Source organism: Oncorhynchus kisutch, linkage group LG5, assembly GCF_002021735.2.
Source record: "Oncorhynchus kisutch isolate 150728-3 linkage group LG5, Okis_V2, whole genome shotgun sequence".
NCBI lineage: Eukaryota > Metazoa > Chordata > Actinopteri > Salmoniformes > Salmonidae > Oncorhynchus > Oncorhynchus kisutch.
In genome coordinates, this window is record NC_034178.2 from 3,885,198 (window position 1) to 3,912,460 (window position 27,263).

Below are 27,263 nucleotides of genomic sequence, written 5' to 3' on the forward strand. Positions count from 1 at the left end.
CGTTGCAGCTACTAACGACCACACATTGAGCAATGATTGACGACATCATTTAATGATATCTGATGGTTTTATAATGAGAAAAACAAAGTCATTGGATTAAAGCAAAGAATGTTTGACTTTGTTCAGCGACTTTAATAATACACCTCAGAGATACATATTTACACATATACACAGATATGAATGCATATCATTAATTATATAACATCTGTATCAACACTTGTTACCGTAGGAAAATAAAGAACAAAATAATGCGGCAATGTGCTGCATAACAATGTGACACACAGGAACAACGCGAGAACAACATTGTAATCTCACTGGGTGCAAATAGAAAAAGATATACAGTTGAACAATAAGTTATAAAAACAGTTATAACTAAAACGGTTATAACCAAAACAGTTAAAAACCTAACCTATTGCGCGTGCTGAAATTTGAGACAACCATCATTCTTTCAGCACACAACGTTATAGTTATATTGCATCTTCGGTTTTCAGTGTACAGACTGCATTCTCAAATGAGCAAAAGGATGACATTTCTATTAATATATGTCGTCTCAAGAGTTAAGAAATTACCATGGAAACATGCTCCGCCAACCAATTAATAAAATATCTTTGATATACTTAGACCCACGAAAACATATCCATGGTCTTCATACACAACGTACACATTAAATGAAAAATACGAGGTATAGGATAATAATATCTGTACACATCTTTCTCAAATAAATGAACTTGATACACGTTGATTAAGCACACAAATATTTCCTTTTAAGTTTATACTCTCTGGTACAGTACACAGTTATTTCAACACCAATTGACCTGACATGGATATTTGTATGGGAATCTCAATCTTCAGATTTCTGTGTAGTGTATAGGATTGGACTTTGAGCCAAGAGAAAATGATTCAGAAGAACATCCTGAGCACTGTTATTGTTGAAGTATCTATGATATCTGACCATCCTGTAATATCGCCCCTGCCTAAAGGAACACCTGGTAGTTTAAAGCCCAGCTCTCTCAGATCACTGGGAACAAAGCCAAGAGTTCACTAATAGCCCAGACAGCACAGGTGGAGGAAGGAGAAACAGGGAGGGAGAGGGACTGGAGGGCCTCTGGACAAAGCCATAGATATACACAGTTGACCAAACTCAAAAAGTAATTAATGACAATTCCATTTTAATTTTGCATTCTTGCTAGAATGTGATTGTCTCGACACTTTTACAGTTTAGTTTGTCTTGGGGGATCCAGTAGAAACATATGAAATATAAATCCATCATCTATTTTTAAAGTCACTCAGGAGAGGACTGAGGACATACTGAGGAGGTTGACTGCCTGACACAGAGAAACATTATGACACAACTGGTTACCAGAGTCCACAGGAGAGAGACTGAGGCGTCTGTTTGTTTGTCTGTTGAAGTGTTGAGTTCAGTAGAGGAGCTCCTGGCTCCATATCACTGTCACCTTGTTGGAGTGGGAGGAGCGGTACCGCGCTAGGCTAACAAAGCCTGCCTGTGTGTGTGAATGGAGCGGGTGTGTCCTTCCTTGTTCATCTCTGTCAAACAGGTAGGGGAGAGGCCTGAACTTCCTGATCTCAATGTGTGCTAGCCCTCAATCACAGTAAAAGGCTAGGACACTACCTCTTATCCCTGAGAGTAGAGTATGTTCAGAGGAAAGCATTCATTACCTTCCCTTCACATTGACAGATAACTGCTACATTCCAGGCAGCCTCCACTTCAGTATGAGAGTGAAGTATCTATGGACTGTAATGTAAACTAACGTGTGCAAGCATTTCACTGTAAAGGCTACACCAGTTGTATTCGGCGCATGTGATAAATACCATTTGATTTGAACAGTAGTAGAGGGGAAAAGTGCACGTGTCGTTTGAACAGCCAACCACTGGGTGGCGCTGTAGCTGTGTCTCAGGGCTTAGAGGGGGCGGGCCTTTAGGGCTTGATGTCAGAGAAACTTGTGTAGGTTTCACTGCAGCTGGAGGAGGTGCTGAGGTTGCCAGTTACACTGCCCTCTGTAACACAACAAAACACACACAAGTTAGTTTCCATTAGAGTCCACAGATACTTCTAAAACAAACTAAAATACAGACACACTCCTGTCACTTTTCAAAATAGCTATTTGGGTAGCAAGATACAGTTCCCTCTTGCACAAACCGAGAGAGAGAGAGAGACTGAAGAGAAAGAGGCAGACAGACAGACAGATGGAGCCAGTGTACCTGAGCTGCAGAGGGACTGCGAGGACTTGAACTCTGTGATGAGGGTGAGAAGGTTGGCTGCTGCTACCCAGCCATCTTTGTTGCTCCCCAAGTTTCTAACAAACCACTGTCCGTCATCTCCCTCTTTAATGAGCTGCACCATGTCTCCACTCTTTACTGACAGGTCCTGAGGCCCTCCTTTCTCCTTCTCATAGTCCGCCACCACTGTGAACCTGTCGCCGACAGCCTGGGGTCACAGGGTAAAGGGCAAAGTTCATATGTTTGCGTCCAGTGTGTCATGTTACTATGTGTGTTGCTAGGGAATAACAAGTAACTTTCATAACATGTTGTAGACATGTTGGCGACCATGACTCACCAGCTTCCTGCCTCCCTCATCCTCAGGGTCAGAGTTCATGGGGTCCTCGGCGCTGGAGTACCCATCCTGCACTTCTGGCACGTCCATGGAGAAAGAGGCCTTGTTCCAACCTAGGGGGAGGAGGGAAAGATAGGAGAGTAATAGAATTCAGCAAACTCAATTTGATATCTAGATTAAGATTTAGCAGTGGCACCAGAAATTCCAAGACACATCCAAGATAGATTGCAATTTAGAGAACGTTATTGTCATGGAATGTTTGATCCCAACATGGAGGATAGTTTGTCAAACTAGAGAAAGGGAGTGAAACTCAAGAGGAAAGAAGAGTGGACACTAACACAATCATACACAAGACAAGGTGATATGTACAGTGATAGGTGACGTATGTGGTGAGAACTTGATGCAAACACATCCATTGACAGAGTACACTGTAAATCCTCAAACAGAACCACAAGAACCAGATTAGAACCCAAAGAACATGATGGAATAACCAAGAAGAACAGACGTGGAGTCCTAGCATCCAGTGAGACCTAGATCAATGCATTGTGATCCGTCAGGAACGCAGACACACAGCAACCAACACGACAACACATGCTACAGAGAGAGACACACAGTTTGCCTTACAGTAAACAAACAACCCAAAACAGTATTTTCCGGCTGTGAATATCACACAGATATTCAACAGCAAATCTCAGAGAGAAGATTTGTCTGTGATTGTGGAACAAGCCAGTGATTTGTGACTATGTGTTGGGGGGGTATTCTGTATGTGGAAGAAGCAGAGCGGGGTCCAGGCCAACCACACAGTGCAGCAGTGTGTTCCTCCCAGGCATGTTGTCACACTACCTCTCCTTTTGGCCTGTAAGAGACTAGAGGTGCTGAGCCACTTGGCCCTGCTCAGAGTGATGTGAGGAGTCTGACCAGGCTCTGAGGAGAAGAAGCAGTAGCAGTCAGCAACGTCGTCCAGATGAACGCTGTGTCTGCCACTCAGGTGGCTTTGAAGTACACAGGTGTAGGTTGACTCATCCATCAAACTGTCTTACAAAGGCCTTTGAGACCAATAAGGCTTTCATAGATTTTTCACTTGTTTAAATCAAGACATTGTTGTATGCATCTTCTGTGTCAACGATCGTCAGATTTGAATGATCTTATCTGGGTAATCTCCATGTTGCAGTCCCTCGTCAGTCCAGTGTCTTTAGCTAGACAGTACCAATGCACTCAGCAGGCCCCGGTGGCTGAATGTCTTACATTGATCTACCACAATTCATTCCCTCTCCAGTTTACTCTGCTTGCATGATGGTCACACAGAGATATATTTTGGGATGATGGGGACATGGTGCTGAGATGACAACAGTGAGGGAGGGTCAGGATGGATGGATGACAACAGTGAGGGAGGGTCAAGGTGGATGGATGACTACAGTGAGGGAGGGTCAAGGTGGATGGATGACTACAGTGAGGGAGGGTCAGGATGGCTGGATGACTACAGTGAGGGAGGGTCAGGATGGCTGGATGACTACAGTGAGGGAGGGTCAGGATGGCTGGATGACTACAGTGAGGGAGGGTCAGGATGGCTGGATGACCAGTGAGGCAGAGTCAGGATGGCTGGATGACTACAGTGAGGCAGGGTCAGGATGGCTGGATGACTGCAGTGAGGCAGGATCAGGATGGATGACTACAGTGAGGCAGGGTCAGGATGGATGGATGACTACATTGAGGCAGGGTCAGGATGGATGACTACTGTGAGGGAGGGTCAGGATGGATGATTACAGTGACGGAGGGTCAGGATGGATGACTACTGTGAGGGAGGGTCAGGATAGATGACTACAGTGAGGCGGGGTCAGGATGGCTGAATGACTACAGTGAGGCAGGGTCAGGATGGCTGGATGACTACAGTGAGGCAGGGTCAGAATGGATGGATGACTACAGTGAGGCAGGTTCAGGATGGATGACTAGTGTGAGGGAGGGTCAGGATGGATGACTACTGTGAGGGAGGGTCAGGATGGATGGATGACTACTGTGAGGGAGGGTCAGGATGGATGACTACACTACAGAGTCAAACACAGGTATGACATGGATTAGATAGAATACCTTTACACCCAAAGGGAGTTGGGTCACTCTTAATCTCGTGGCTTTTGGCCTTATGGTCAGGACTAAGGAGGGATCCTGTTGGCCGAAGAAGAGAGACAGAAGAGAAGGAAACAGAGAGAAATGATAAAGAGAGCAATAGAAAAACAGCTGTGAGAGAGGGAAGAGCTTCCTGAAACTGACTAGAATAATTAGCTACTTGCTAATACTATTGGAGACATCTAAATAATGAGGCTGGGGGACAGGCCTACTAAAACAGACACTCATTCTAATATTTGATGTATTAACCGCAAACTATACTGTAGGATACCTGGTTGAGAGAATACCATTGGTAATGTTAGACTTTTACCAGCAGGGTGAAGAAATTCTGCAAAGGAAAGCATGCCAAAATATCAGTCTTCAAAAGCCCTGATGCAGTCGACTACTGGAAAGGATGTGTCCTGTCTAAAATCATATTAGGGGGGTAGGTGAAGAGAGCTTGGGGTTGACTTCAAAATGGAGAACATATCTTTGCCATATATGATGACGACAACATGGGGGATGCCGCCAGGACACTAGTGTTACCTTTCTGACTCTTCAGATGGCTGAAGCCTTGAAGGGTAAAACGCTTTTTAGCCACTGATGCCCTGTCAGTGGTGGGACTGGTGACTGTCTCCTCTACAACCATGGTAGAGAAAGAGGGACAGGAAGGAGAGACAGAGTAAAGTGGTTTGAAGAGGAAAAGAAGAGAAAGAAAGCTCAGGTTAAAGGAGGAACAAGGAAGGAGGAAGTAGGAAAAGATTCAAGGGCGGCTTGGGTACCTAACCAGACGAGGGGGGTCACTAAAACGGCAACAGAAGTTTGCTTCCTTGTCATGAGCATTTGATAGAAGTAAAAAACATTTTCTTTAATCAACAAAATAGGGCAACTCACCTTTGTATTTTGGGGAGGAGGGGGAGTTAGGGTCAGAGTTGACAGCATCTGTCTTCTTCTCTTCTCCCTTCTTCACGCTCTTCTGACAGTTCCTAAATGGACTAAGAGGGAGAAACAAACAGGTGAAAAAGAGAAGAACCAACCATGTTGATTCCTTCTCTGTAACTGGCTCTAGCCATGGTTCTCTCTGTAAAATCTGACCTGAGACCGATAGGTGGGCTGTTGCTGGTTGGACTGGGAGACATTGTGTCTGACGCCTTCTTTTGACTAGATTCTGGAACAAATCATCACAGTTACTAACAGAACACAGACACAACAACAGAGAATTTAGCATCCAGATGTGTATCAACTCTGGAATGTGTGTGCGTGTGTCTGTAATGCCGCAGATCCCCTATCTTACCCCTGCAAGCTTTCAGCTGGCCAGTCAGAACCTTCCTGATCTCGTTCAACCAAGATGTTTTGATCTCAGGTGTCGCAGCCTGGACGATAAACACCTCCTCTCTGGAATTACACCAGATCTCAAACTTCTTGTTGTCACCCTTGGCGCTCTCCGTGATGCCCACCACACTCATCTGTTAGAGAGAACCGAAGAATATTACACTTCTATATCACTGTTGAACTCATAACATACTATAGATCCAAGTAAAAATCCAAGGAGAGCCAGACAGACAGCCAGCCAGACAGACTGCCAGAAAGTCAGTCAGGACATTGAGGAAGTGTTTGAAGCTGTATGAGGGGGCTTTGTCGTCACCCTCCCCCAGACAGTGAGCCAGCCAGCCGGACATAACCAGACTCACGTTGAGGGAGTGTTTAAAGCTGTAGGACGGGGCTTTCTCGTAACCCTCCCCATTCTCCTCCCGTCTCTTACAGAAGAGCAGGGCTTTTTCATGCAGGAACAGGTGTCTCTGCATGGGCTTAAAGCGGGCCAGGTCCTTGACCTTAGCGTGACCTTTCTTGTGTTCCGTCCACACGTTGAACGACCCCTGCATCAGCAGCCTGCCCAACTCCGTCAGGCTCCCCTGGGGATCAATAAATTAACACAACCATTCAATCACAAGTAGGAAAGATAACTGAGCGTTGTCTGTGGTACAAAATATGTTACACGGTTGGGTACATTTTTCCTCTCCACCCTAAAGCACGAGGAGAATAAGGGTGCTGTGGTTAGCTGACCTCATATCCTGTGATGGCGATGAGGTGCATGGAGTCGTTGACGGCCTTCAGGATCCCCAGGATGGAGGACAGCGCCTCCTGCAGGTCCTCTGAACCCTCACAGCCCTTACTGTACTTCAGTAACTCCTTCAGTATCAGCTGGTATTTGGTTATCCTCTGGACTGGCTTGAGGAGGTACGAGTCCAACCCCAGTTTGTGTTCCAACTTTCTCTGGCACTCCTTCGTAAAAACAAACAATCACACATCAATACAATTTTTTTTTTTTACAAGCTTACAGTATACTGAGCTTGAGGATCCTATCCAAGATACACTGAGGGCCCTGAAAGAAAGGTGAAAGGTTACCTGGAAGAAGGCGCAGTCGGAGCACTGTCTCCACAAGCTCTCGGATCGAGGTTTGTTCTGACAGTACTTCTCATAGATCTGCAGGTCGCCCATCCTCTCCAGGAAACAGCGTCCCACCAGCTCAGGGACGTCTGTGTAGGTCTCCAGCTCCCTGAGGAATGTCCTGATGTGAGAGACAGACAGACAGACAGCGGGACACAGGTTAGTACTACCAAGGTTGGGAAGCAGTGGGGGACTTGAGGTAATGTTAACCAAATTAAATATTGTTAAAATTGGTCCCTATAAATTGATATGGTTGAGTGAATGTGCCTCTTCTGTCACAGCTGTTCACAATGACAGGACATTGCTCAGTAAACATTATGTAACATGGGTGTTGCAGTGGAGGAAAAGTCACCTCTTGTGGAACTGGTAGATCTCTGGCATGTTGCCAAACAGGACATCCTTCCTGTTGAGCAGAGCACTAGGGAGGAGGTGAGCCATGGCTGGGTTGTCCATCTCTGCAGCATAACCCTGGAATAACAACACATACTAAAATGGTAACAATTTAAAAAAAACTATTTTCAAAAACACACACACACACACACACACACACACACATACATACATACATACATACACTGCTCAAAAAAATAAAGGGAACACTTAAACATCACAATCACACTTGAAATCAAACTGTCCACTTAGGAAGCAACACTGATTGACAAAAAATGTCATATGCTGTTGTGCAAATGGAATAGACAACAGGTGGAAATTATAGGCAATTAGCAAGACACCCCCAATAAAGGAGTGGTTCTGCAGGTGATAACCACAGACCACTTCTCAGTTCCTATGCTTCCTGGCTGATGTTTTGGTCACTTTTGAATGCTGGCGGTGCTTTCACTCTAGTGGTAGCATGAGACGGAGTCTACAACCCACACAAGTGGCTCAGGTAGTGCAGCTCATCCAGGATGGCACATCAATGCGAGCTGTGGCAAGAAGGTGTGCTGTGTCTGTCAGCGTAGTGTCCAGAGCATGGAGGCGCTACCAGGAGACAGGCCAGTACATCAGGAGATGTGGAGGAGGCCGTAGGAGGGCAACAACCCAGCAGCAGGACCGCTACCTCCGCCTTTGTGCAAGGAGGAGCAGGAGGAGCACTGCCAGAGCCCTGCAAAATGACCTCCAGCAGGCCACAAATGTGCATGTGTCTGCTCAAACTGTCAGAAACAGACTCCATGAGGGTGGTATGAGGGCCCGACGTCCACAGGTGCAGGACGTTTGGCATTTGCCAGAGAACACCAAGATTGGCAAATTCACCACTGGCGGCCTGTGCTCTTCACAGATGTAAGCAGGTTCACACTGAGCACGTGACAGACGTGATAGTCTGGAGACGCCGTGGAGAACGTTCTGCTGCCTGCAACATCCTCCAGCATGACCGGTTTGGCGGTGGGTCAGTCATGGTGTGGGGTGGCATTTCTTTGGGGGAGGCGCACAGCCCTCCATGTGCTCGCCAGAGGTAGCCTGACTGCCATTAGGTACCGAGATGAGATCATCAGACCCCTTGTGAGACCATATGCTGGTGAGGTTGGCCCTGGGTTCCTCCTAATGCAAGACAATGCTAGACCTCATGTGGCTGGAGTGTGTCAGCAGTTCCTGCAAGAGGAAGGCATTGATGCTATGGACTGGCCCGCCCGTTCCAATTGAGCACATCTGGGACATCATATCTCGCTCCATCCACCAACGCCACGTTGCACCACAGACTGTCCAGGAGTTGGCGGATGCTTTAGTCCAGGTCTGGGAGGAGATCCCTCAGGAGACCATCCGCCACCTCATCAGCAGCATGCCCAGGCGTTGTAGAGAGGTCATACAGGCACGTGGAGGCCACACACACTACCGAGCCTCATTTTGACTTGTTTTAAGGACATTACATCAAAGTTGGATCAGCCTGTAGTGTGGTTTTCCACTTTAATTTTGAGTGTGACTCCAAATCCAGACCTCCATGGGTTGATATATTTGATTTTCATTGATAATTTTTGTGTGATTTGTTGTCAGCACATTCAACTTTGTAAAGACAAAAGTATTTAATAAGAATATTTCATTCATTCAGATCTAGGATGTGTTATTTTAGTGTTCCCTTTATTTGTTTTGAGCAGTATATATATATATATATATATAACTACATTTAGGACAGTAAGTGGAGTAGTGGCGACCTCTAGTGGTGACACACCTGCAGTACACAGAGAAGCTCCTCTACGTACGCCCTCTCAGTCTCCAACAGCTCGTTCATTACATGTCTGTAGGAACAAAACAACAACATTCTATTTAACATCAACATATTGTATTATTATTTTGATAAACTATACCAAGTATGAAATATCTAACTATCTTTCTAACCATCTCTTTTCAATTGTGTTTCACAAGAGGATTAATTGATATTGTTTTTTAAAATATATTTTTCACCTCCTTTTTCTCCCCAATTTAGATCTTGTCTCATCGCCCAATGGACTCGAAGGTCGTGTCATGCGTCTTCCCGAAACATGACCCGCCAAAGTGCGCTTCTTAACACCCGCCCTCTTAACCCGGAAGCCAGCTGCACCAATGTGTTGGAGGAAACACCGTCCAGCTGATGACCGAAGTCAGCCTGCAGGCGCCCAGCCCACCACGAGTCGCTTTACCGTGATGATCCAAGTAAAGCCCCCCCCCGGCCAAACCCTCCCCTAACCCAGACGACACTGGGCAAATTGTGCGCCACCCTATGGGACTCCCGGTCACGGCCGGTTGTGACACAGCCTGGGATCGATCCGGGGCTGTAGTGACGCTTCAAGTGCAATAGACCCCTGAGCCACTCGGGAGGCCGTTCATTGATTTATTTTAAGGCATTTCAGGCTATAGTATGACATCATTGACCTTTGACCCCTGACCCTACCGTCGGAGCACAGCCAGGTTCTCCTCCTCCTCAGACAGAGAGCCGTGTCTGCTGCCATCGTTCTGCACCTGGACCTCCACTATTCTGCAGTTTTCTACGTTCAAGATGTTGTCGTCTGCATTCCTTGACTCTTGACTCCTGTGAGCTACAAGAAACAGAAAGACGGGATAAGAACTACTCATCTGAACTTCAAACAACCAACAAAAAAGTCATTACAATCAATCAATGATATACTGTCGGGGAATGAGATATTGTTGAACCTTTTTGGGATAGGGGGCAGTATTTTCACTTTTGGATGAATAGCACGCCCAGAGTGAACTGCCTCCTACTCTGTCCCAGATGCTAATATATGCATATTATTATTAATTAGTATTGGATAGAAAACACTCTGAAGTTTCTAAAACTGTTTGAATGGTGTCTATGAGTATAACAGAACTCATATGGCAGGAACTCATCCAACCAGGAAGTGGGACATCTGAGGTTTGTAGTTTTTCAAAGCTTGGCCTTCCGAATATACATTGAGATATGGATGAGGTTGCACTTCCTAGGGATACCACTAGATGTCAACAGTCTTTAAAAACTGGTTTGAGGATGCTACTATAAAGGAGGGGCTCATGAGACCTCTTTGAGTCAGTGGTCTGGCAGAGAGCCTTGGTCTCATGACGCGCGCCCCCGGCAGAGTTCCAGTGAAGACAACTGAAGACAAAGTATTGATGTTTTATGTTTAAAAACATCCTAAAGATTGATTCCATACATCGTTTGACATGTTTCTAAAGGACTGTAACGGAACTTTTCGAGTTTTTGTCTGGATGAAGTGCCTGCGCCTCATGAAGATGGATTACTGGGCTGAACACACTAACAACAAGTGGCTATTTGGACATAAATGATGGAACTTTATGGAACAAATCAGTCATTTATTGTCGAACTGGGATTCCTGGGAGTGCCTTCTGATGAAGATCATCAAAGGTAGGTGAATATTTATGGTGTTGTTTCTAACTTTGTTGATTCCAAAATCGCGGATATTCCTCTGGCTGTTTTGGGTTCTGAGCACCATTCTCAGATTATTGGTTTTCCATAAAGATTTTTGAAATCTGACACAGAGGTTGCATTAAGGAGAAGTCTATCTTTAATTCTGTGAATAACACTTGTATCTTTATCAATGTTTATTATGAGTATTTCTGCAAAATCACTGGATGTTTTGGAATCAAAACATTACTGCACGTAAGGTGCCAATGTAAACTGAGATTTTTGGATATAAATATGCACATTATCGAACAAAACATACATGTATTGTGTAACATGATGTCCTATGAGTGTCATCCGATGAAGATCATCAAAGGTTAGAGATTAATTTGATCTATATTTCTGCTTTTTGTGACTCCTATCTTTGGTTGGGAAAATGGCTGTGTGTTTTTTCGACTTGGGGGTGATCTAACATAATCATATGTTGTGCTTCAGACATGATGGGTAGATTAACAAGATGTTTATCTTTCATTTGCTGTATTGGACATGTTAATGTGTGAAAGTGACATATTTCAAAAAAATATTATTGAATTTCGCGCGCTGCCTTTTCAGGGGAATGTTGTTTCTTACATGCCACTAGATGGCAATCAGAAACAGGAGAAGCTACTGCTGACCTGCAAAACAACTCATCAAAATGTAAAACTGACCCTTACCTCAACCAAACCCTTACCCCTACCCTAACCCAATTTGAACCTGAAATAAAACATTAGGAGTGTCCGTATAGCTTTTTCCATCAGAACCAGAGAGGGAAAGGTAGAGTCAGAACCAGAGAGACAGGGAGGGAAAGGTAGAGTCAGAACCAGAGAGACAGGGAGGGAAAGGTAGAGTCAGAACCAGAGAGACAGGGAGGGAAAGGTAGAGTCAGAACCAGAGAGACAGGGAGGGAAAGGTAGAATCAGAACCAGAGAGACAGGGAGGGAAAGGTAGAATCAGAATCAGAGACACAGGGAGGGAAAGGTAGAGTCAGAACCAGAGAGACAGGGAGGGAAAGGTAGAGTCAGAACCAGAGAGACGGGGTGGGAAAGGTAGAGTCAGAACCAGAGAGATGGGGAGGGAAAGGTAGAGTCATAACCAGAGAGAGGGGGAGGGAAAGGTAGAGTCAGAACCAGAGAGACAGGGAGGGAAAGGTAGAGTCAGAACCAGAGAGACAGAGAGGGAAAGGTAGAGTCAGAACCAGAGAGACAGAGAGGGAAAGGTAGAGTCAGAACCAGAGAGACAGAGAGGGCGAAAGGTAGAGTCAGAACCAGAGAGACAGGGAGGGAAAGGTAGTGTCAGAACCAGAGAGACAGTAAGGGAAAGGTAGAGTCAGATAGTGACGACCAGTGTGACATGTGGCGCAGAATGTGGTATTCACCAGGAGGGGACATGGGGAACTTGATGATGGCTTCAGGCCTGGGAGCCACTGGCTGAACGGGCCGTGTCTGTTTGGCTGCCAGCTTCTTCAGACTGACCCTCCTCTTCTCAAACATCTCCTGCATGGACACCTGCTTTTGAAACACCTTCTCCACCTGCTCCTGTTAACACACACAGAGGGGAGGGAGGGTTAGATGCTGACATTTTGAGGTTATAGCTCAATAGTAAAAGATGTCTTCCTCTCCTCGTCTCTATTCAATCATTTGATTATACTTGGGGCCAGGAGTTTTTCCTGACCACGTGGAGAGGGGAGGAAAAACCTGGAAAAATATCTCAACCTCCTGGTCACGTCCAGTGTTCAAAACAACTGGCCCACCAAATACAATGTTTTCTCATGTAATGTATATCTGGTGCCTCTATGGGGCGCCACCTACCCTAAGCTCTGGGTTGAGGATGGAGTCATAGTCCCTCCAGATGGACTTGAGGTCGGTGATCTGGTGTTGGGCGGCCGTGTCCAGGTACTTCTCCAGCTCCTGCAGCGCGGCCTCCGCCCCGTCTTGAGACTGACATCTATCTACCGGCTGGGAGGCAAGGAGGTAGATCCCTTCCTCACACCACCTCGATGCCTAGGGAGGGAGGGAGGTAGGAATTCATTATACCACAGGTCAGAGGGAGAATGAATCCTTACCTGGCTGAACTCAAACACGAACTCTTATACCTTGACACTTGTCAAACATCTGAAAGATTCCATCAGCTCTCACCTACTAGAGGGCTACATTGACCAATCACCCGGTTACTGATCCCCATCTAAACCAGGGTTTGCCAGTGTTTCCATGACCCTACTTCTCCCCTCCAGCCCTCACCTTCTCCAGACAGTGGTGCAGCTCCATGGCCCTACTTCTCCCCTCACCTTCTCCAGACAGTGGTGCAGCTCCATGGCCCTACTTCTCCCCTCCAGCCCTCACCTTCTCCAGACAGTGGTGCAGCTCCATGGCCCTACTTCTCCCCTCCAGCCCTCACCTTCTTCAGACAGTGGTGCAGCTCCATGGCCCTACTTCTCCCCTCCAGCCCTCCCCTTCTTCAGACAGTGGTGCAGCTCCATGGCCCTACTTCTCCCCTCACCTTCTCCAGACAGTGGTGCAGCTCCATGGCCCTACTTCTCCCCTCACCTTCTTCAGACAGTGGTGCAGCTCCATGGCCCTACTTCTCCCCTCCAGCCCTCACCTTCTTCAGACAGTGGTGCAGCTCCATGGCCCTACTTCTCCCCTCCAGCCCTCACCTTCTCCAGACAGTGGTGCAGCTCCATGGCCCTACTTCTCCCCTCCAGCCCTCACCTTCTCCAGACAGTGGTGCAGCTCTATGGCCCTACTTCTCCCCTCCAGCCCTCACCTTCTCCAGACAGTGGTGCAGCTCCATGGCCCTACTTCTCCCCTCACCTTCTCCAGACAGTGGTGCATCTCCATGGCCCTACTTCTCCCCTCACCTTCTTCAGACAGTGGTGCAGCTCCATGGCCCTACTTCTCCCCTCCAGCCCTCACCTTCTCCAGACAGTGGTGCAGCTCCATGGCCCTCAGGAGAAGGACCTTCTTGGTCTTGAGGAAGGAGGTGACCTCATCACACACGGCCCTCAGCTCACTGCACTTTGGCAGGATGGAGTCCTCAGCATAGTGAGCACTCTCAATCAGCCCATCCCCCTCAGCGGCCAGGGACAGAGCCCAGTCCAACACATCCTGGAGAGAGAGACACAGGCAGGTGAGAACACACACACAACTATTGCACAGTAAAACAAAGAAATATGAACAAAGCAGTCATAATGGAAAGCCATTAAATCCATGTTACTTCCCAGTTGCCTCTGAAATAAGGACCGATGCATAACAGCCAACTCATCATTTTACACAACGTATACAGTCTGTAAAGATTTCACTGTGGATGTTTTGGGCCTTATTGCAGGCATTGTGGATTCAGTTCATGTCCATATATGTGATGGGAATGTAGAACGAGGGAGCAGGCTGTTTCTGTGGTGCAGAACCAGAACCAGCACCATCCACTCTACCACCACACAACACACACAATCTGTCTTTCTCTCCCTCCTTAAGTCCCCTTGAATGAAGCAGCACAAGACATATGATGTCATTTCTCCAAGAAAATAATAGCAGCACATATAGCAGGTGTTGTACATGTTTAGATACACAGTCATATCCATGGCAACAGGCCATGTTTTCTAGTCACATGGGGACTACAGCAGTAATGTATGTGTGAACCAACCAATAGGAGGTATGGTCCACTGCACGTGAGTCTCATCTGTAAAGTCAATACTGTCATTGAGATGAATGGGGTCTATAATGTACTGGGGTACAACTAGAGCGGAAACAGGATACGACCCATGTCAGCTGGTGGAATCTCATCATTCAAGTTTCTACATTCATTTCACTCATCGTGTTTTGGATCTGTTAGACAAGTGGATGAGCTGTGTGTGTTTGTGTCTTACACAGGCTTTCTCCTCCTGGCTGTTGAGTTCTCGTAGGATGTGTTCTGCATGGGCGGGACTGATGCCAACCTCCGAGAACGCCTCTACCCGCTCTGACACCACATCCAGCTGGGCACGCACCTGAACACCCATAGTGAGGGAAAGGTAGAGTCAGAACACACACCAGACAAGACAGACAAGACAGACCAGACCAGACAGACAACAAATTGACAAACAGTGACTGGGACTACATCTCCTATGATGCTCTTGTGTCCCTGTTCCCCTCACCTCACGGAAGTAGTATTCAAAATGGCGGAGCTGCAGACACTGTTCCAGCTTGGTCTGGTGTCTCTCCCAGAAATCATCAAACGCCGTCTCTGTCTCATCCAGCTGGCCCAGCAGTCTACACACGGATGGAGGAAGAACGGTAGACGAATGAAGGGATGGAGAGAGAGAGATGGATGGAGGGAGAGAAACATGGAAAGGGAATGAAGGATAGAGAGTCAAAGAGTCAAAGAAAAAAAAGCTAACAATGGTATTTCAGCTTGGATCTCAAAGTATCACTAAGTGAAACCAGAAGTACCTTTTCATTGAAACCAAGCCAAGTCCTGTGTTTAATCAAATCCCTTACATAACCTACTCCTCCAAGAGCAGAGCACTTTACAGTATAACCAACATAATGTTTTGGGTTATGAAACACTGCAGTTTTCTTTCCTTTGTTCTCCCAATTCTGCTCAGCAGCTGTGAGTGCTGCCACTATGCATCCTATCCCAGTACTCCCAAAATACACCAGAATGGCACGGGGGCAGATTTCACTGCAGCGCGGCAGAACACAGCTTAGAAGATTCAGGGTCATGATGGGAGATGAGAGAGTAGAGTTCTAAGTAACTTCTAGCAAGACACACACCAGCATTGATACTAGAGAACATGAATCTTGACTGTTCCATAACCAGTTGGACCTCAGGATCTCTCTTTCTTATTTCCTATCTCTGTTGCTCCTACTGTACCCTGTCCCTTTCTCAACCTATTTCATTAGCATTAAAGGGACAGTTCACCTTAAAATTGATATGGTGCTAAACTTTTCCATTCATTTAAGATTGAGGCAAACATACAGATTTAGTATGACCTAAACAACACAACTTTAGACTACTTCTTAGGTATGAGAGTACCTCTAAGCCTGACCCTTGACCCCTGTCCCCTCTGACCTCTGCACGGTGGCCAGGTTCTCCAGCTCGTCCTGGTTCATTTTATAGTCGGGTTCTCTCTGCAGGGGCTCATTGATGCTCTCCAGGAGCCGGCCTCCCTGGCCCAGTGCCACACACAGGTCCTCCTGGGAGAGAGACAGGACATGGACACATCAGTTAGAGGGATCTACCATTGGACAGTACAGAGTATACAGTCTCAGCTACAGCCAAAGTCTGTTCTTCAGTATATCTTTCCCCTGAGAAACACAAACATCAGGAACAAATCAGGAACTGAATGTTTAACCGTGCCTTGAATTTAAAATGAATTGACCTCAACACTATCACTTAAAACATGGAGTTTTTGGTAATAGTCTGTATATTAATGACTTGGTCTCTCTGTGCCCTTACCTTCATCTGTCCCTTCTTCTCGGTGTGTGTGGCCAGCAGGTTGGACGTGGCCTGGGCGTCGTTGGGTAGCTCGGTCTCGGCCAGCTCCGTCCCAAACGACTGCAGGGTCTGTGCCGTGGTCTTCACCATCAGAGCAAAGGCCTCGATAGCCTGAGGACCGGACAAACACAACCCAATTGTGTCATCACTGGTTAGAAACACACACACATCCTATTGAGATGGGGTGGACTAATGGGACAGTTTAGAATGAGTTCAGTTCAGTGAGCAGATATCAAGTTGGGATTGGGCCCTATGTAGTCTGTCAGGGGTCTGGTGGGAAGGGTATGGTAGTAGGGTACTCACGGTGCGGTGTGAGATCCAGGTATCATGTTGGGATTGGGCCCTATTTAGACTGTCAGGGGTCTGGTGAGAAGGGTATGGTAGTAGGGTACTCACGGTGCGGTGTGAGATCCAGGTATCATGGCAGTAATCCTGGGTTCCTCCCAGCTCCTGGGGCAGCTGAGTCCGGTCGATGTAGGCATGGAGCTCAGTCACAGAGCTCAGCATCACCACCTGAGACACAGGGAGGAGAGTCAACACACATGAACCTACATATGAGACGCATACAAAGGTCCACTAATGTCCTCACATCAGACGGGCACATGCATATAAAAAAAACATACCGGCACCTTCATCTTGAACTCATCCCTGTTGAACTTGAAGAAGATGTCGGAGAGCGTCCGCTGGAATAAGGTGGAGGGCCGCAAGACCAGAACCAGCTGTAAATGTACTGGGAATGAGCCCTGTGGAACACACACATTCATTACTTTGTGTTGTTGTTGTTGGGGGATAAACCTTCAAGTCTTATGGACTTGAATGGAATTCATTGATACAAATTAACTGAACATACATACACATGCCTTACTGGAAAGAGTGGTAAATCAGGGCAGTGGTTCATCTTGGTAAGCAGATCCAGTGATCTTGTGTTTTAGCTTATTGTCCTGCTGAAAGGTGAATTTTTCTCTCAGTGTCTGATGGAACGCAGACTGAATCAGGTTTTTCTCTAGGATTGTGCCTGTGCTGAGCTCTATTCAGTTTCTTTTTATCCTACAAAACTCCCTAGTCCTTGCCGATGAGAAGCATACCAATAACATGATGCAGCCACCACCATGGTTGAAAATATGAACTGTGGTAGTCAGTGTTGTGTTCGATTTCCCCCACATTCTTTGCAGTTTTACCTTAATGCAAACAGGATGCATGTTTTGGAATATTTTTATTCTGTACAGGCTTCCTTCTTTTCACTCTGTCATTTAGGTTACTATTGTGGAGTAACTACAATGTTGTTGATCCATCCTCAGTTTCCTCCTATCACAGCCATCATACTCTAACTGTTTTAAAAGTCACCATTGGCCTCATGGTCAAATCCTGGAGCGGTTTCCTTCCTCTCCGGCAACTGTGTTAGTGACTGGGTGTATCGATACACCATCCAAAGTGTAATTAATAACTTCACTCAAAGGGATATTTAAATGTCTGCTTTGTCCATTTTTTGCCATCTACCAATAGGTGCCCTTCTTTGCGAGGCATTGGAAAACCTCCATGGTCTTTGTGGTTGAATCTGTGTTGGAAATTCCATGCTCGACCGAGGGACCTTACAGAAAATGTTATGTGTGGGGGTACAGAGATGAGGTAGTCAATTATGGTAAACACTATTATTACACACACAGTGAGTCCATGCATTTTTACTCCTGAACTTATTTAGCCTTGCCGTAGCAAAGGGGTTGAATCTTTAAATACTTGTAAATGTTTCTAAAAACATAATTCCATTTTGACATTATGGGGTATTGTGTGTAGGCCAGTGACACAACATATAAATGTAATCCATTTTAAACTCAGGCTGTAACACAACAACATGTGGAGAAAGTCGAGAAGTGTGAACACTTTCTGAAGGCCCTGTAAAGCCAGATTGTTAGTGGCTTGTTGTAACAGGAGTTGTGAATTACTCTGCTCTACAGGGGTGGTCTTCAATCAATACCGCAAGACTAGCTAGAGTAGGACAACCTTCCTCAGCCTCGGGCACACAAACAACACTGCCCACTGTAGAACCTACATCACCACACTCCACTGCTGCTGGCTACAGCTGACATATATAGCAGGCTGAGTGGGCATAACACTGATCCCTGGAGGAGGGAGGGATAGCGCTTCAACCAACATCACTGGAGGTGCAGCCAAAAATATCTAGTGCATGTTATAAAACAGGTGCATCTCTCGCTTGTTTTAGAATAGGTACTTTTATTGAATTCTTTGGGTTGAAAATACTGAGAAGAGATTTCGCCAGAAAACCCAGAATCCACACAGCAACTGACAGCCTGAATGTAGCCTATTGTCTGATTGGATGAGCCAGAGTCACACACACACACACGCACAGGTATTTACTTGGACAGTGAAGATAAAAGTGCATTTGCAGTTTATTTTGGTGATGTTTATAGGCATACAATTACACCCCCCAAAAATGCTAACCTCCCCTGTTATTGGTAATGGTGAGTGGTAAGCATGTTTTGGTGGCATGATCTCATTAACGTAGAAGTGTTCAGAAACATATTCTATTCTTATTTACAGTAAAAGTGACCAAAAAATGACAATACGTTATTTACCATTAATTTCTATTGGGCACAACATAATCCGAAACACAGACAAAACAAACTGCAAATGCACCCAAGTTTATTGAGCTTCAAGCTTGATGCAGTCATTGTGTGCTAGGAATATGGGACCAAATACTACATTTAACTAAATCCAAATACGTATGACACCTTCAAATTGGGGGACTTTAATTTCTAAACAGTGAAACAGACACAGGGCCTTCAGAAAGTATTCATACCCCTGGACTTATTCCACATTTTGTTATGTTACAGCCTGAAGTTCTCACCCCTTATCCAGAAACAAGATGTAATCGCTTTCAAAAAGTTATTCTACAAAGTATTCACTCAGGGGTGTGAATACTTCTGTAAATGAGATATTTCTGTATTTCATTTTCATGAAATGTGCAACATTTTCTAAAAACCCATTTTCACTTTGTCATTATGGGGTATTTTTGCGTGTAGGTGGGTGAGAAAAAAACATGATTTGATCCATTTAGAAATTAGGCTGTAACAACAAAATGTGGAATAAGTCGAGGGGTATGAATACTCTCTGAAGGCCCTGTATGTATGGAAATACCCTCAAAGAAAAGGTGACGTTCTGTACTGTCGCCTCATATTAAACATTTGATCTCAAATCCAAAATGCTGGAGTATAGAGACAAGTTCAAAGTTTTAGCCTAACTGTTCAAATAAATATGTGGAGGTTTGTAACCACAGTAAAACCTCTGCAAATCACAATTCCAATTAGCAGAATAAGGCTCTATTTCAGCAGTATGATGTCATCTCATATTGCCAAACGGCTGCTTCCCAGAGACTAGCCCACTACATCCACACACAGCTGCTTACCAACCCTGCAAGACCACGTTGCCATGGAAACTGCACTCCTTGGGAGAAAAAGATGAGGTTCCACACAGTGACGGTTTCCACGTCTGTCACACAGCCAGTCTATTTTTTATTAATGAATTGCATCTAGTAAATAAAGGACTGCTCTTTCTCACTGAAAAAAAGTGTCAATGACCAGGTTTCGAACCTGGATCTCAAGAGCTAACACGTGTCTTCAGGTGTCAGTCTTCAGGTGTCAGGCAAGGTCACTCAAATCTGAGTGTATTACTGAACTACCACCGCAAAATCAATGAAGAGATCCTGAGAGATAAAACGTGTTAATCTTCATTACCTCACTCTCATTATTTATCTCCTAATCAATGATCCAGCGCACGGTCACACTGTCTGTCCTGCACATGACACTCAAACAAATGACTTGATCTGTTTGGGACTGATGTCTGTTTGGGACTGATGGCTGTATGGGACTGGAGCAAGCCTGCTGTGATTGGGCTTGACTGTTATTAGGCTCCTCCTCTCAGTAGATTTGAACCCTATTTGCACATAATATGGCCCCTCCCTATCACAGTAACCCATCAATATTTTTGGAGAGCTTGGAGTTTGCTGACACTAAAATCATAAAAGCACTAACAGCGGGCGGGCGGGTGGGCGGGCGGATGTTAAAAACCATTTAATGAGAACATGGAAGGAGGGGCTGCTTCTTGACCTTCAAACTGTGATTTCCATAACAATACCATTCCATGTAGTCTGACTCTGGCGTAGCCAATGAAAGCTCATGTTAAACCCAGCTACACAGTATATGATATACTGTCGGAAGTAATAATGGAACACACATCAGTCGGGGGGGAACTCACCCCATCCACCGCTAACGTTTAGCAGCACCCACTTAGATGATAGGTGGTGGCCATGTTGTAACAGAACACTCAAACCACACATCAGCTAGCGGTTACCGTGGAACAGCTGATTTGGTCATTTATTCTGGACATGTTTTTCGATCTCCAATGTCATTCTGTAGGGAGTACCATATAGACAGAACACTGATTAGGATAACCTTGACATATGTCAGCTACAGAGGAAGATGCAGAGGAAGATTCAGCCTACAGCATAACAAACACATTCATGAGATATGCCATCACACACACACACACACACACACACACAGTCCTGTCACTGGGAAGCCCCATACAAACAGATACATACACAAGCACAAACAGACCAATATATCCTTTCTACAGGAAGTCTCTTCCCCATCACACCCAGCTGAGTAGCCTGACACCGCTAACTCTCCCCCATCACACCCAGCTGAGTAGCCTGACACCGCTAACTCTCCCCCATCACACCCAGCTGAGTAGTCTGACACCACTATCTCTCCCCCATCACACCCAGCTGAGTAGCCTGACACCACTATCTCTCCCCCATCACACCCAGCTGAGTAGCCTGACACCACTCTCTCCCCCATCACACCCAGCTGAGTAGCCTGACACCACTCTCTCCCCCATCACACCCAGCTGAGTAGCCTGACACCACTATATCTTCCTCATCACACCCAGCTGAGTAGCCTGACACCACTATCTCTCCCCCACCACACCCAGCTGAGTAGCCTGACACCACTATATCTTCCTCATCACACCCAGCTGATTAGCCTGACACCACTATCTCTCCCCCATCACACCCCAGCTGAGTAGCCTGACAACACTATCTCTCCCCCATCACACCCAGCTGAGTAGCCTGACACCACTATCTCTACCCCATCACACCCAGCTGAGTAGTCTGACACCACTAACTCTCCCCATCACACCCAGCTGAGTAGCCTGACACCACTATCTCTCCTCCATCACACCCAGCTGAGTAGCTTGACACCACAATCTCTCTTCCATCACACCCAGCTGAGTAGCTTGACACCACTATCTCTCCCCCATCACACCCAGCTGAGTAGCCTGACACCACTATCTCTCCCCCATCACACCCAGCTGAGTAGCCTGACACCACTATCTCTCCCCCACCACACCCAGCTGAGTAGCCTGACACCACTATCTCTTCCCCACCACACCCAGGTGATTAGCCTGACACCGCTATCTCTACCCCATCACACCCAGCTGAGTAGCCTGACACCACTATCTCTCCCCCATCACACCCAGCTGAGTAGCCTGACACCACTATCTCTCCCCCATCACACCCAGCTGAGTAGCCTGACACCACTATCTCTCCACCATCACACCCGGCTGAGTAGCCTGACACCACTCTCTCCCTCATCACACCCAGCTGAGTAGCCTGACACCACTATCTCTCCACCATCACACCCAGCTGAGTAGCCTGTCACCACTATCTCTTCCCCACCACACCCAGCTGAGTAGCCTGGCACCACTATCTCTCCCCATCACACCCAGCTGAGTAGCCTGACACCACTATCTCTCCACCATCACACCCAGCTGAGTAGCCTGACACCACTATCTCTTCCCCACCACACCCAGCTGAGTAGCCTGACACCACTATCTCTCCCCATCACACCCAGCTGAGTAGCCTGACACCACTATCTCTCCACCATCACACCCAGCTGAGTAGCCTGACACCACTATCTCTTCCCCACCACACCCAGCTGAGTAGCCTGACACCACTATCTCTCCCCATCACACCCAGCTGAGTAGCCTGACACCACTATCTCTCCACCATCACACCCAGCTGAGTAGCCTGACACCACTATCTCTTCCCCACCACACCCAGCTGAGTAGCCTGACACAACTATCTCTCCCCATCACACCCAGCTGAGTAGCCTGACACCACTATCTCTCCACCATCACACCCAGCTGAGTAGCCTGACACCACTATCTCTCCACCATCACACCCAGCTGAGTAGCCTGACACCACTATCTCTTCCCCACCACACCCAGCTGAGTAGCCTGACACCACTATCTCTCCCCATCACACCCAGCTGAGTAGCCTGACACCACTATCTCTACACCATCACACCCAGCTGAGTAGCCTGACACCACTCTCTCTTTACCATGCTGCTCATCTCCCTAGCGGGTTCCATCTCACTCACACGCCCCCCTCCACCCTCCTCCTCTCCATAGCCCAGCCCCTCTCCCTCCCCCTGCACGCCCCCTCCTCCTCCTCCTCTCCATAGCCTTCTCCCTCCCCTGCACGCCCCCTCCTCTCCTCTCCATAGCCCAGCCCCTCTACCTCCCGCCTGCCTCCCTCCCTCCGCCTCCTCTCCATAGCCCAGCCCCTCTACCCCCCCCTGCCTCCCTCCTCCTCTCCATAGCCCAGCCCCTCTCTCTCCCCCTGCCTCTTCCTCTCCATAGCCCAGCCCCTCTACACCCCCCTGCCTCCCTCCTCCTCCTCTCCATAGCCCAGCCCCTCTACCCCCCCCTCCTGCCTCCCTCCATAGCCCAGCCCCTCTCTCCCCCTGCCTCCCTCCTCCTCCTCTCCATAGCCCAGCCCCTCTACCCCCCTGCCTCCCTCCTCCCTCCTCCCCCTCTCCATAGCCCAGCCCCTCTCTCTCCCCCTGCCTCTTCCTCTCCATAGGGGTGAGTAATGACACCAACCCTCTGCTCCTCACACTGCAGGCCCACAAGGACACAGTCACAAATCATACTGGTAATCACAATCACAATCACAGACACCGCATGCTTGAGGGTGTGTGTGAGTGTGTGAGGGTATGTGCGCGTTTGCCCTTGAGGCCACCACACTGATACTGTACTCTACTAATCAGCAGGTTTCCCCAGCCTGTTTACACACTACTATCACTTTAGGGAAATCAATGAACACACCCACACTTAACAGAGGCTTACAGAGGACGAATGTCCTACTTCAGCAATGTTAACAGCTCAACACCAGCCTCCTCCCCTCCCTTGTCACATGGACATATCCAATGGGCTGGAACGGGCCGTTATGGCTGGAACAGTCCATTATTATTGGGGGGCTGACAGGCCCATATAAGGAGAATGATGGAGACATTATGGTTTGCTGATGGGAGATGGGTGAGCTAAAAGGTTAACATTTGTCCATGTTATATTTATAGAAAAGTTATATTTCTGTTTGGTTTATCTGTTTCATAACTCTGCATTTATTACCAACATTATGAAGATCACAGATGTGAAGCCTGTATCAAGTTATTATGATGGTGATTCCTGGAACTCATTGTGGGTGTTTCATGTTCATCAGCCTACCCCCTCCCTAGTCAAATCAGCCTACCCCCTCCCTAGTCAAATCAGCCTATCCCCTCCCTAGTCAAATCAGCCTACCCCCTCCCTAGTCAAATCAGCCTACCCCCTCCCTAGTCAAATCAGCCTACCCCCTCCCTAGTCAAATCAGCCTACCCCCTCCCTAGTCAAATCAGCCTACCCCCTCCCTAGTCAAATCAGCCTACCCCCTCCCTAGTCAAATCAGCCTATCCCCTCCCTAGTCAAATCAGCCTACCCCCTCCCTAGTCAAATCAGCCTATCCCCTCCCTAGTCAAATCAGCCTATCCCCTCCCTAGTCAAATCAGCCTACCCCCTCCCTAGTCAAATCAGCCTACCCCCTCCCTAGTCAAATCAGCCTATCCCCTCCCTAGTCAAATCAGCCTACCCCCTCCCTAGTCAAATCAGCCTACCCCCTCCCTAGTCAAATCAGCCTATCCCCTCCCTAGTCAAATCAGCCTACCCCCTCCATAGTCAAATCACCTTATCCCCTCCCTAGTCAAATCACACTATCCCCTCCCTAGTCAAATCACCCTATAGCCCTCCCTAGTCAAATCACACTATCCCCTCCCTAGTCAAATTACCCTATCCCCTCCATAGTCAAATTACCCTATCCCCTCCCTAGTCAAATCACACTATCCCCTCCCTAGTCAAATCACACTATCCCCTCCCTAGTCAAATCACACTATCCCCTCCCTAGTGATATCAATTCAATTCAAGGGCTTTATTGGCATGGGAAACATATGTTAACATTGCCAAAGCAAGTGAAGTAGATAATATATAAAGTGAAATAAACAATCAAATGAACAGTAAACATTACACATACAGAAGTTTCAAAACAATAAAGACATTACAAATGTCATAGTCAAATCACCCTATCCCCTCCCTCCTCAAATCACCCTATCCCCTCCCTAGTCAAATCAGCCTATCCCCTCCCTAGTCAAATCACCCTATCCCCTCCCTAGTCAAATCACCCTATCCCCTCCCTCCTCAAATCACCCTATCCCCTCCCTCCTCAAATCACCCTATCCCCTCCCTAGTCAAATCAGCCTATCCCCTCCCTAGTCAAATCACCCTATCCCCTAGTCAAATCCCCCTATCCCTCCCTACTCAATCACTCTAACCCCTCCCTAGTCAAATCACACCAGCCCCTCCCTAGTCAAATGACCCTATCCCCTCCCTAGTCAAATCACCCTATCCCCTCCCTACTCAATCACTCTATCCCCTCCAGCTACAGCCACAGCTGTTGAGCTGTCACAGCCTGTACCACATGCAGTGAGAGTGACAGACAGACACACAGACACACTAACTTGCACATCATTACAACAATGTATATAGACATAATGACATTTGAAATGTCTTTATTGCTTTGGAACTTTTGTGAGTGTAACTTTTGTGAGTGTAACTTTTGTGAGTGTAATGTTTACTGTTCATTTTTTATTGTTTATTTCACTTTTGTTCATTATCCATTTCCTTTGCTTTGTCAATGTAAACATGTTTCCCATGCCAATAAAGCCCTTAAATTGAAATTGAATTGAGAGAGAGCGAGCGACAGCGAGAGAGAGAGCGAGAGAGACAGCAAGAGAAAGAGAGAGAGTGAGACAGCGAGAGAGAGAGAGAGTGAGCGAGAGAGAGCGAGAGAGAGCGAGAGAGAGCGAGAGAGAGCGAGAGAGACAGCGAGAGAAAGAGAGAGTGAGACAGCGAGAGAGCGAGAGAGAGCGAGAGAGACAGCAAGAGAAAGAGAGAGAGTGAGACAGCGAGAGAGAGTCAGCGAGAGAGTGAGAGAGAGCGAGAGCGAGAGAGACAGCAAGAGAGAGAGTGAGACAGCGAGAGAGAGTCAGCGAGAGAGTGAGAGAGAGCGAGAGAGCGAGAGAGAGAGAGCAAGAGAGAGAGAGCAAGAGAGAGAGAGCGAGAGAGAGCGAGCGAGTGAGAAAGAAGAAAAGAGAACTAGAGGAGCATGTGACAGACTAGAGAAGGAGAGAGGAAGAGTGTACAGTAGAAGAGAAGACAGAGGTGTAAAAGGGTGATTATTACAAAATATTTTCTCAGATTGTTCTGGCAATTCTAACATAGACACTTTTGGGAGGAAAAATGTTCAACAAGCTTTTTACATTTGTATCACAAACAATGTGAGAAAATCCAGATGAAAGTGGCCATATAAGGCCCTTTTTAGACCTATACATGCCTCCTGTGAGACCCTATGATCTGTGAGCTGTACATGATACAGACAACATCTTGGTGCCATTTTACTCCTTATAGTGTGTTCTAAAATACGGAGTAGGAAATCCCATCGCTCTCCCTCTCTCTCCTGCAGGTTGAAGTGAGTGTGATGTTGTATAATCTGAAAGGAGGAGATGCTACAGTCCCCTCCTGCAGGTTGAAGTGAGTGTGATGTTGTATAATCTGAAAGGAGGAGATGCTACAGTCCCCTCCTGCAGGTTGAAGTGTGTGTGATGTTGTATAATCTGAAAGGAGGAGATGCTACAGTCCCCTCCTGCAGGTTGAAGTGAGTGTGATATTGTATAATCTGAAAGGAGGAGATGCTACAGTCCCCTCCTGCAGGTTGAAGTGAGTGTGATATTGTATAATCTGAAAGGAGGAGATGCTACAGTCCCCTCCTGCAGAACTAGGCTAGTAGTTAGTTTCACCAGACAGCAAGACACCTCATGGAGAAGGCTGCACTGTGCCACTACTCTGATATACAAAGGTTTCCTGTCGCTCAGCACATCTCAAACACCTGTTAAAGTGTATGTCTTAATAGATTACACACACACCCTCAGCATACAGTGTTAATGAGGCATGCACACACACACACACACACACACACACACACACACACACAGTTACTCACTGCAATGCGTAGCAGGGTCCCCTTGACGGCGGTCCATCTGTCCTGGCGGCGGTCGATGACCAGGATGAAGCCCACTCCAGACGCTGTCACACTGCAGGAGAGCGAGACACGGTCACCACAGCAACATGGATGTGTGTGTATGTTACCACGGTTACATGGATGTGTGTGTATCCTCCTAATGACAAGACCCTTGACTGCTCCAAGATCACAGGCTACCCACAGGCAGTGGCATTATTACGCTCAATCCCTGTGTGTGTGTGGGAGTGTGTGTAGATTGTGTACAAAAGTACGAGGAGAGTGTCGCTGGCAGCACACGTTTACATCTCAGTCAATTAGCAGATGCTCTTAACAAGAGTGACAAC

General features: G+C 47.0%; 1 protein-coding gene across 13 annotated transcripts in view; it reads right to left on the reverse strand.

Annotated features, from left to right (window-relative positions):
• Positions 1-48: 48 nt before the first annotated feature.
• The window catches only part of LOC109890362 (guanine nucleotide exchange factor DBS), a 67,227-nt gene continuing 40,012 nt past the window's right edge, over positions 49-27,263 (reverse strand). For 5 of the 13 annotated variants that reach the window (XM_031824152.1, XM_031824143.1, XM_031824145.1 and 2 more), the window contains 25 exons: positions 26,902-26,992; positions 17,078-17,197; positions 16,851-16,967; positions 16,416-16,565; positions 16,029-16,153; positions 15,112-15,226; positions 14,845-14,964; positions 13,895-14,086; positions 12,791-12,982; positions 12,358-12,517; positions 9,981-10,125; positions 9,282-9,348; positions 7,473-7,588; positions 7,079-7,241; positions 6,737-6,955; positions 6,364-6,585; positions 5,967-6,138; positions 5,768-5,840; positions 5,567-5,667; positions 5,219-5,311; positions 4,658-4,732; positions 3,416-3,496; positions 2,576-2,685; positions 2,221-2,446; positions 97-2,016 (listed from right to left, as the gene is read on the reverse strand). In XM_031824152.1, the coding sequence (XP_031680012.1) occupies positions 1,937-2,016; positions 2,221-2,446; positions 2,576-2,685; positions 3,416-3,496; positions 4,658-4,732; positions 5,219-5,311; positions 5,567-5,667; positions 5,768-5,840; positions 5,967-6,138; positions 6,364-6,585; positions 6,737-6,955; positions 7,079-7,241; positions 7,473-7,588; positions 9,282-9,348; positions 9,981-10,125; positions 12,358-12,517; positions 12,791-12,982; positions 13,895-14,086; positions 14,845-14,964; positions 15,112-15,226; positions 16,029-16,153; positions 16,416-16,565; positions 16,851-16,967; positions 17,078-17,197; positions 26,902-26,992 (3,325 nt within the window). In that variant the 3' untranslated portion in view covers positions 97-1,936. Of the gene's footprint in view, positions 2,017-2,220; positions 2,447-2,575; positions 2,686-3,415; positions 3,497-4,657; positions 4,733-5,218; positions 5,312-5,566; positions 5,668-5,767; positions 5,841-5,966; positions 6,139-6,363; positions 6,586-6,736; positions 6,956-7,078; positions 7,242-7,472; positions 7,589-9,281; positions 9,349-9,980; positions 10,126-12,357; positions 12,518-12,790; positions 12,983-13,894; positions 14,087-14,844; positions 14,965-15,111; positions 15,227-16,028; positions 16,154-16,415; positions 16,566-16,850; positions 16,968-17,077; positions 17,198-26,901; positions 26,993-27,263 lie in introns of all 13 variants that reach the window. The other 8 variants (XM_031824147.1, XM_031824155.1, XM_031824146.1 and 5 more) reach the window with 7 other exon arrangements.